The 10,650-nt window shown below is 50.9% G+C and overlaps 1 protein-coding gene across 1 annotated transcript in view; it reads right to left on the reverse strand.

Moving 5' to 3' along the window:
• The window catches only part of AIRE (autoimmune regulator), a 12,432-nt gene extending 11,299 nt beyond the window's left edge, over window positions 1-1,133 (reverse strand). Inside the window, exons 1-2 of the mRNA XM_008567706.1 lie at window positions 1,066-1,133; window positions 151-474 (exon numbers count right to left, since the gene is read on the reverse strand). Coding sequence (XP_008565928.1) covers window positions 151-474; window positions 1,066-1,133 — 392 coding nt within the window. The remainder of the gene's footprint in view (window positions 1-150; window positions 475-1,065) is intronic.
• Window positions 1,134-10,650: the final 9,517 nt, after the last annotated feature.

Consider the following 10,650-nt stretch of genomic DNA (forward strand, 5'->3'; position numbering starts at 1 on the left):
GGCCGGGGCGGGCAGCGCGCCCTCTGCTGGCCGCGGCGCCCTCTGGGGTGTCCGAGCCGCGTCTCCCTGCCGGGCGGGCCCCTGCGCTGCACCGGCTCTTCCCTCCCCTCGGCCGGCTGTGCGCTCCCACCGACCCGGGCTCTGTTATACCAGCCGCGACCCACGGAAAGAGCAAAGGCGGCGGCCCCGGAGCCAATCAGTGCGGGGGCGCGTGTGCGCCGGAACGCTGTGATGGAAACTGCCCCGGGACTGGGTGCAGGGCGGGTCCCGCCGGCCCCAGCCCGCTCCCGCACCCTCCCGGCTGGCCGCGCTTTCCTCCGCACGTGCAGCTCTGGACCAGGCCGGTCGACGCGGCCGCAGAAGCGACGGGTCAGGCGGGAAACAGTGGCCCTCAGGACTGGGCTGGAGAGTAGACGGGAAGCCCGAGTTAGGACAGAGCGGGGCCGCAGGGGGTAGAGGAGGAGGGACGCTAGGCTGGACGGATGACCGATTGGATGAGGGGTGTCACAAGCGCTTCTCCTGTGGGATAGGCTGTGCCGTTTTATGCTGAATTGGGGAGCTCCGGGTGGGACAGTGTGGGGACCCTCCTCCCGACACGGGAGCGCTGTCTTGGTTTCTCCCCCCACCTGCAGGCCCAGGGTCCCCCTGAGAGTTCTGCACTTGCCGAGATTGTTCCAGAAGAGACGTCAGGGGGTGGTGTTTGGGAACAAGCCTGGGGAGGAGGTGGGGTTGTCTCAGACAGCCAGGACAGCTGGGCTTCCCTCTCTCCTTTCAGCGTCTCCCTCCTCCCTGCTGCCTGGTAGATTCCCCCTCCCCGGGTGGTTAAGTAGTTATCGAGGGACACAAAGCAGTTGTTAAAGGGAATTGAAAACTGCAGAGCAAGTGTGCTCTTCATTTTAAAAAAAAAGCCCTGACATCCCTGCAGGTGCACTTGTGTCATCAGCCCAGGGCCTGACCACCACAGGCAGGCGTCACCCAGCCTCTTGCTTGGAGGTTAACCAAGAGGCTCCTGTAGAATTTCGGACTTTCCACCACGCCCTGGGGGTTTCTGCTGCAGCCCCTCACCGGCGGGTGACTTGGAGCTGCAGAGGCTGTGTGCAGGAGCCCTTGGCCCCTCGGCCACCCAGGCCCATGGAGGTGCACGGGGACAGGGGCCTGGCCCTGCCTTTAGCTGGGCCAGTGCCTTCATGGGGCTGAGCCTCAGCTCCTCTGCAAGGCACCAGGCACAGTAGTTCCGGGACCATAGAGGGCTCCATCTGAGCCTCAGTGTGCTCACCTAGAGGGAGCTATCCCAGTGGCCTTCCCTGGCACCAACACTGTGCATCAGACCAGCCCTACCACACATTGGGCCAGCTCTGAGGGCTCTGCAATCCCACTCACCCAGTCCTCAGAGCTGCCCTATGAGGTCAGCATTGTTATTATCCTCATACTACAGATAAGGAGACTGAGGCACAGCAAGGTTAAGGAACTTGACCAGAGTCACCCAGCTAGTTAAGGGCAGAGCCAAGATGTGGCCCTCAACAGACAGATAGACAGACAGCCTCCTGGTCTGGCTCTCAGCATGCAGGATGCCTTTTGGGGCACCCAGGTCGTGTCAGGTATTATCAGCCTGAGAAAAGGAAATGTCTGCGTGACATGCGCAGAAGTCGGGGTGGAGCCAGGTCTCAACGGCAGGGCAGGGCAGGGGCTGGAGAGGGCCGTGGCTCCTCCAACAGGCTTGGACACATGGCCTTCTCCCCTTTTCCAGATGGAGGCTCCAGTCTGCGTGGCCACGGAAGTTGCTCACAGGAGTCAGGATCCCTGAGCCGGGGTGACCTCAGGGGCTCAGAGCACCAGCCTGGTCTCAGTTCATGGAGCAGTGCAGAGGCCCTGTTCCTGCAGCCTTCCCAGGGGGCCTGGCATCAGGTGATCTGTGGGTCTCCTGGTGGCGCATCACCAGGATTCACCATCATTGCCACGAGCTTGCTGGGTGACCCTCTCCAGGCCTCAATTTCTCCACTGTGAAAAGATTGCTTCTACTTGTTGAGGGTAGGGTGGTCACTCCAAGTTGGGAAGGGAGCTCCAAGCGCACTAAGCTCAGAACCCTCACAGTTCAGCTTGAGTGTGCTGGGGGCAGGACCCCTGTACTCTTCCTTCCTACTCACCTTGCCTGAAAACTGCCCTGTGGTCGGGCCTCAGTTTCCCAGGTCTGCTCTCTCCTCTGAGTCCCACAGCTGTCGGGTGCTGAGCCTCTCTGCACAACAGTGCATCTTATTTAGCCACAGCTCCTCCTCGTACATGCTCCATGGCGGCCTGAGGTCCTGGGCAAAATCCACCTTCTCAATAAGCTAGGGGGCATGTGGACCGACCTTTCTTCCTTTTTTACAGAATTGACTATCTGCCTTGCATACTGACCCAACAGTGCAGCTGGTGGGCCTGGTTCCCTCCTGGTGGAACAGGCCCCAGGAGAACAGAGCCCACCATCTGCCTGAAGGGGGCGCTGTAGTCTACTGAAGCCCACCTGCTGTGGTCTGAATGTTCCTGTCCCCTCAAAATTCATAGGTGGAAACCCAACCCTCCTGGTGATGGTATGAGGAGGTAGGGCCTTTGGGAGGTGAGCAGGTCTATGAATGGATGGACAGGTCCTTTTATGACAGAGGCTTGAGGAAGCCCTTTTGCCCCTCCTACCATGAGGAACCGTACAAGGTGCCATCCATGAGGAAGGGGCCCTCACCAGGCATGAATCTGCTGGCACCTTGATTTTGGACTTCCCAGAACAGTGAGCAATAAATTTCTATTGTTTATAAATTACCCAGTCTGAGGAGATTTGTCATAGCAGCCCAACGGCCTTGCTGGGCGTCTGCTTTTCCTAATTAGTTCCATTCTCACTGCTCACCTGTCCTCTCTCCTCCTGCCCCAGTCTGGTCATGCTGCATGGACCACAGTTCCTACAGAAGCAGAGGGTGACCTGGGGGGGGGAGGTGCTCTCTCAGCTGCAGGTTATGCCTTTGCCCAGAGGGCAGGTGCACCTGGCCAGGCACCTGAGGGTCACCTGTAGCGCTGGATTGGGCAGCACCCCCATCTGGGACTGCACCACCCATCGTGGGGCCTACCTGCATTTCTGCTTTGATGCCAGAGTAAACAGCCCATCCTCCACAACTGCAAGCAGCAGAGAGCCTAAAATTGGGCGGCAGGGGCAGTGACAGGATGCTGACCTAACAGGGCACAGAATGGCCCTTGGAGCCCACAGATCGCATTCGGATAAACATGTTCTTCCATCAGGTTAATCCGCCAGCCCAGTGTTGGGGGTAGCCGGGCCATAGGCTTTAGTAACAAGCCGGCCTGTTCATTTGGAAGAAGTCCAGTTTATCAAATTTTCCTTTTACACATATTTCCTTGTGCTTTTGGTGTCAAGTCTAAGTAAGAATTCTTTGCCTAGCCCTAGATCTTGTAGATTTTTCTTATATTTCTTTCTAAACATTTTATAATGTTACATTTACATTTAGATCTCTGTGATACATTTTGAGTTAATATTTATATAAGATGTGAGACTTGGGTTAGGTCTCTTCCCCAACATCCCCACTCCCACCCACGGATGTTCAATTTGTTGAAAGGCTGTTTTTCCTCCATTAAATTTCTTTTGCGCCTTTCAAAAATTAGTTGAGTATTAACTCAAAATAGATCTAAGACTTACGTACAAGAGCTAGAACTATAAAACTCTTGGAAAAAACACAGAGATAAATATTTATGACTGTGGATTTGTTAGCATTTTCTTGACTATGATGTCAAAAACATAAGCAACGAAACAATAAATAAACTAGACTTCATCGAAATTAAAAACTTTTGTGCATTAAAGTACACTTTGAGGAGAAAGAAAAGACAATCCACAGAATGGGAGCAAATATTTGCAAATCATGTATCTGATAAGGATCTAGTATTCAGAATACACAAACAACTCTTACAAGTCAACAACAAAAAGGTAGACAATCCAATTAAAAATTGGGTAAAGGACTTAAACAGATATTTCTCCAAAGATACACAAATGTCCAACAAGCACATGAGAAAGTGCTCAAGGTTATTAATCATTAGGGAAATGCAAATTAAAACCAAACGAGATACCACTTTTCACCCGCTAGGATGGCTATTATCAAAAAACAGAAAATAGCAAGCATTGGTGAGGACGTGGAGAATCTGAGCCTCATGCACTACTGGCAGGAATGTAAAGTGGTGCGGCCGCTGTAGAAAATGGTTTGGCAGTTCCTCAAAAATATTAAATGTAGAATTACCATATACTCTGGCAATTTCACTTTTGGGGATACACCCAAAAGAACTGAAAGCAGGTGTTCAAGAAAGAACTTGTACACAAATGTTTATAGCAGTCCTATGCACGACAGCCAAAAGATAGAAAGAACCAGATGTTCATCAGCAGAAGAATGGACAAATAAAATGTGGTCCATCCGTACAATGGAGCACCATTCAGCCATAAAAAGAAATGAAGCTCTGATACATGCTGCAGCATGGATGAACCTCAAAACACTATGCTAGGGCCGACCCCATGGCTCACTCAGGAGAGTGTGGTGCTGGTAGCGCCGAGGCCACAGGTTTGGATCCTATATAGGGATGGCCGGTGTGCTCACTGGCTGAGCATGGTACAGACAACACCGTGCCAAGGGTTGTGATCCCCTTACCGGTCAGAAAAAAAAAACAAAACACTATGCTAGGGCCGACCCCATGGCTCACTCAGGAGAGTGTGGTGCTGGTAGCGCCGAGGCCACAGGTTTGGATCCTATATAGGGATGGCCGGTGTGCTCACTGGCTGAGCATGGTACAGACAACACCGTGCCAAGGGTTGTGATCCCCTTACCGGTCAGAAAAAAAAAACAAAACACTATGCTATGTGAAGTAAGCCAGATGTAAAAAGCCACATATTGCATGATTCCATTTGTATGAAATACCAAGAATAGGCAAACCCATAGAGATAGAAAGCAGATGGGTGTTTTCTAGGAAATGGGGAGAGATGGGGGACGTATGGAGTGACTGTTTAATGAACATGGAATTTCCATTTAGGGTGGGTGAAAAAGCTATGGAACTAGACCATGGTGATAGTTGCACAACACTGTGATGTACTTATTGCCACTGAATTTTAAACTTTCAAATAGTTAATATGATAAATTTTATGTTGTGTGAATTTACCACAATACAAATTAATTAAAAATCAGTTGGACATATTTATGTGGGTCTATTTCTAAGGTTCTTTATTTTGTTCCATTGATCTACGTGTCTATCTTCCACCAATACCCCACAGTCTTGACTACCATAACTATATAGTAAGTATTGAGACCCAGTAAAAACTGATTTCTCCAAATTAATTCTTCTTCCTCAAAATTGTTTCAGCTATTCTAGTTCCTTTGATTTTTCATATATATTTTGGAATAATTTTGTTTCTATCCATAAAAAAAAAATTTACAAGGATTTTGATAGGAATTCCATTAAACCTGTATATCAATTTGGGGAAATTTGACATCTTTATGATGTTGAGTCTTCTGATCCATGAACATGGTATGCCTCTGCATTTGTTTAAATCTTCATTGATTTCTTTCATCAGTGTCTTATAGTTTCAGCATACAAGTACTACATGTTTTATGTTGAGCAAGTGTACATGGTTCTGTTTTTTAATTTTAGTGTCCACATGTTTATTGTTAATATATAGAAATAAAAGTGATTTTTGCATGTTCATGTTGTATCCTACAACCTCGCTGAACTGCTTTTGTTAGTTCTAGGGGTGTTTTTAAATAGAATCAATTTTCTTCAAAAAAAAAGATATCATCTACAAATAGGATCAGTTCTATTTTTTCCTTTCTGATCTATATGGCTTTCATTTCCTTTTCTTGCCTTATTGCACTGGCTGGAACTTCCAGCACTATGTTGAATAAGAGGCATGAGAGTGGACATCCTTGCCTCATTCCTGATCTTAGGGGGAAAGCACATCTCAGTTTCTGTATCCACTCACTTGTCAAAGGACATCTGTGATATTATGAACAGAACCCATGTAAACCTTCTTGCACGAGTCCTCACGTGGACAAAAATTTTCACTTCTCGTAGGTGAGTAAGTACCTAGGAGTGGAATTCCTGGGCCATAGGGTGTATATAAATTTAAGAGAATGCCTCAATTTTTTAAAGTGACTGTACATTCCCACCAGCAGCATATGTGGGCTCCAGTTTCTCCACATTTTCACAACTCTTGGTATATCTGATAATAGCCATTCTGGTGGGTGTGTAGTGGTGTCTCATGTGCTTTTAATTTGCATTTTCTTAATGACTAATGTTGTTGAGGATCTTTTCATGTGCTTATTCGCCATTTGGATGTGTCTGTTCAAGTCTTTTGCCTGTTTTTTAAAATTGGTTTGTTTATGTTATTGATTTCTAAGAATTCTTTGTATATTCTGGATACAAGTTGTTTGTCAGATATATGTATTCTGAATATTTTCTCTAGGTCTGAAGGTTGCCACTTTCCTTAAGGGTGTCTTTTGATGATGTGGGAGACCAGAATGTGCCACTCAGAAATAGACCTCCTTGGCATGAGGACTGTTGAGCCGAAGGCAATTAAGAAACAGCAGACACAAGAGAGCTCTCTCTACTCACCTAAAAGCAGGACATAGATTTACAAAGACAAAAGGTATTGCTCTCCCTCTATCTAGTAGGGAGAACATGGGATAAGCACTGAGGACAACTCTGGACTCCTCTCGGCCTGGAGATGACACCAGCGGAGTCCACGCTAACGATTGTCACTGTCAGCCTCCATCTGCCGGCTGCTTTCTCTCTCATACGTTGCTGCACCTAGAGACTCAAAGCCCTTTTCTTTTTTCTTGCTGCTTCTCTAAAAACATACCGCTCCTTGTTGAAGATGCTATTTAGGCTGGAATTCAAAGCCTCCTCTTGGAGAGCTACTCACTCCCTGGGCGTCTCCCATGTACATATGAAACATACATGTGGATGAGCTTCTGTTTGTTTTTCTCTTGTTAATCTATTTTTTGTTACAGGGATCAGTTCCAGTTAAGAACTTATGAGGGTCAAGGAAAACAATACTTTCCACCCCCTACAGTGAGCAGAAGCTTTCGATCCTGGTGAGGAGCAGTGTATCGGGTTTTCTTTTATGATTAGTGCTGTCTGAGTCCTCCCCAAGAAATCTTTGCCTACCCCCAGTTCACACAAATTCTCTTATCCTCTAAAAGTTCCAGAAACTTTATCATTTACTTTTAAAAAAATAGACTTTCCTTTTTAGAGCAGTTTTAGGTTCATAGCAAAACTGAGCAGAAGGTACAGAGATTTCCACACACCCCCCCACCATGCACAGCCTCCCCACAATCAACACCCCCACAGAGCGGTGCAGGTGTCACAGCTGATGACCTCACAGTGACACATCATCATCACCAGAGTACATAGTCTGTGGTAGGCTTCACTCTTGGTGTCGTACAGTCCGTGGGTTTGGAAGTGTATAATGACACATATTCACCATTACAGGATCACACAGAGTAGTGTCACTGTCCTAGAAACCCCCTGTGCTCCACCCGTCCCTCCCTCCCTCCCCCCAACCCCTGGCAACCATCGATCTTTTCACTGTCCCCACAGTTCTGCCTTTTCCAGAATGTCACAGAGTTGGAACCGTGCAGCCTTTTCAGATGGGCCTCTCTCACCAAGTGATATGCAGTTCAGCTCCTCCACGTGTCTTCACGTGTCTTACGCAGTCCTGTCGGTGCTGCGTAAACGCCCTGTTGTCTGGATGCACCATGGTTTCTTCATTCCTGACTGAGGCACGTCTTGGCTGCTTTATCATCTGCTCTGCACACTTGGTTCTGTGATCCAGCCCAGCTAACTCACGTGTGGTGTGCAGTGGTGGGAGTCAGGTCTGTCTTCTCTGCATGTGGACCTCCGGTTGTCCCAGCTCCACATGTGGGAAAGACTGTCCTTTCTCCATGGAATTGTCCTTGCTCCTTTGCCAAGACCGTGGTGCATGTGTGGCACCCACTTCCAGCTATCTGTCCCCTCCATGGGTCCGTGTATCTGTGGGCTCGCTGGCGCCTCCCTGTCCTGGCAGCCATGGCCCTGCATGTCCACGTCTCTCACTTCGGGCTGTGGGAACATTCCACTTGTTTCTACCCCGAGGCCTTTGCATTTCCACAGGAGGTGCAGTTGCCCTGTGTGTTCCTACAGCCCTCCCCTGGGCCTGGTTCAGCCCTTCAAGGCTTCTCAGGGGTGGGGGGAAACTTCTTCCTGGCTCCACACCTGAAGCGCCCCCACCCCATGTCGCCCGATGCCCCCAGCCCTGCAGAAACTCCCTGGCCCACTCCAGGATAGAGGTCAAGGTGGGGCCTCTGCCCAACCTGCCCAGTAAAGGGAGCTGTGGGTTTGAAGACCACCACCATTGTGAGTTCTGGATCTACACCACCCACCCCTTGGAGCAAGCCTGAGACACCCACACCGGGGTCTCCAAGACTTTCTCAAGCAGAGTTCCCTCCCTTCCCCTCCACATCTTCCCTTTTGCTCATCCAGTCACCACCCTCAGCTGCTCTACCTTGCAGAGCCCTCCTCCCAGAGCCCAGAGGGGTCAGGCTGGCGTGGCACCAGGAGGGCACCCCTCTGGACCCCCACCCCTGGAAGTGGACCTGGTCAGCACCAGAATGTGTGTTTGGAGTTCCCATTACCAAAGGGGTTAAAAACAAGCATCAAACAGCTGGTACCTTAAGAGTCAGAAAAGCCCAGGATGCCAGGAACTATGGGAAGAGGGAAAATCACCTGGGCCTTCCCGCAGAGGACCCCATCAGCCCCCAACTCAGTGAGGAGGTGACAGGCAAGGGAAGGATCAGAGGAAGCACCAATGTTGGATCCAGGTCATGCGATGGTGCCTGACCTTAGCAGGCCAAAGTAGTACACGTCCCCCTCAGGGCAAGGGCCCCAGGGATCAGAACTAGCACGAGCGCAGGAGGCCTGCAAACACCAGTCACCCCAGCACACAGGCCACCTGTGCCAAGGGGCACCCACCCTGGCTCTGCTGTGACTGCTGACCTAGGACCCCACCTGTCATTGCATACAGGGGGTGCTCAGGTCTATACTAGTTCACAGACACTGTTGCCAGGTAAGAAGTCACCCCTGCATAGAGGAGGAGCCTGTGCTCAGAGGGGCTCCAGGGGCCTTCCATGCTGGCAGGCTGAGGCATCAGAATGGAAGCCACAATGTCCTTGGTCCCCTGCCTGTCCAGTCCAGCACCTGCCCTTCCTCCAAACCCCAGCTCAACCTGACCTCACAGCCCTGCCCCCTCCCACAGTTGGACCTTTGCGGGGGCCAGTCCCTGCTCTCCCCATAGGGGACCCTCGCACTGCCCAGCAGACTAACCTGTGACCTCCCTGTGATATCATAGGTGGGTTCCCCTCCCTAGCCTGGGGCCCTAAAGAGCCGCCCCCCCCTGCCCACTTGGCCACAGGTTGCAGCTCTGCCTGCAGGTCCACTTTGCCTGAGTGTTGGAGTTTGGATGTGTTGTCCCCTCCAAAACTCATGTGGAAATTTGATCCCCAATGTGGCAGTGTTGGAAACTGATTGAGTCATGGGGGCGGATCCCTCATGAATGGATTAACGCTCTCCCTGGGGGAGGGGGGAGTAATGAGTGAGATCTCGCTCTATTAGTTCCCGCGTTATTAGTTCCCTTGAGAGCTCATTGCTTAAAAAGACCTTGGCACCTCCCCTCTCTCTCTTGCTTCCTCTCGCCATGTGATCTGCTTGTACCCGCAGGCTCCCTGCCGCTTTCTGCCATGAGTAGAAGCAGCCTGAGGCCTGTGCCAGATGCAGCTGTCCTAGAATCATAAGCCAAATAAACCTCTGTTCTTTATAAATTACCCAGTCTCAGGTGTTCTGTTATAGCAACACAAAACGGACTAAAACACTGAGACTCTGTAGCTTCGTCCCAGTCCCAGCCCAGGGCCTGTCCAGGAGCAGGGTCCAGACATACGTGTTAAAAGGGCAAGAGGACAGGAAGGGCTCTCGCAGCCCCCCACCCAGTCAGGGCAAAGGGAGCAGCCCGGGAAGTGCTGGTGGCTTAGTGCTGGGGAGCAGCGCCAGCCCCTGAGCGACAGGACAGGGACAGGGCACTTGGCAGCTGTGTGTGCAGGAGACACTCAGGGAGTCTCTGGACAAAAGGGCCTCAGGTGGCACCCCCGTCCCCGCATCCTCATTCTGCCTTCACGGCCCCAAGCCCCCGTGTGGACCCCCTCACCCCCCTGTTCATCAGCCCTGCGGGTCTCTGCTGGGCTGGTCCTGAGACACAGCTGGTTAAGGAAGAAGCATGTGTCAAGGCCAGGGCTCTCTGGGGATGTCCCTTCCACAATGCACGGTGGGGCTGGCACATCCCACCTGCTCCCATCCTGCTGAGGTGCCCAGAACAAAGGAGAATGTGACCTGGTTCAGGGCCAGGAGTCCCCTGAGATTATGCGTGAGGGAGGAACAGCGGAAACCACCGAGACGCCCTTCAGCAGAGGCAGCTCAGAGCAGGGCAGGCCTCTCCGGATGGAGGACTACAGGGTCTGTCACGCCACTGTTTAATCTGTGTGCTCGGGTAAGGTTTGATTTTTAATATGAATATATCAGCTCTTATGTTAAAATAGGAAGTAAAACAGGAGATGA

This window comes from Galeopterus variegatus, unplaced genomic scaffold (genome assembly GCF_000696425.1).
Source record: "Galeopterus variegatus unplaced genomic scaffold, G_variegatus-3.0.2 Scaffold336, whole genome shotgun sequence".
NCBI lineage: Eukaryota > Metazoa > Chordata > Mammalia > Dermoptera > Cynocephalidae > Galeopterus > Galeopterus variegatus.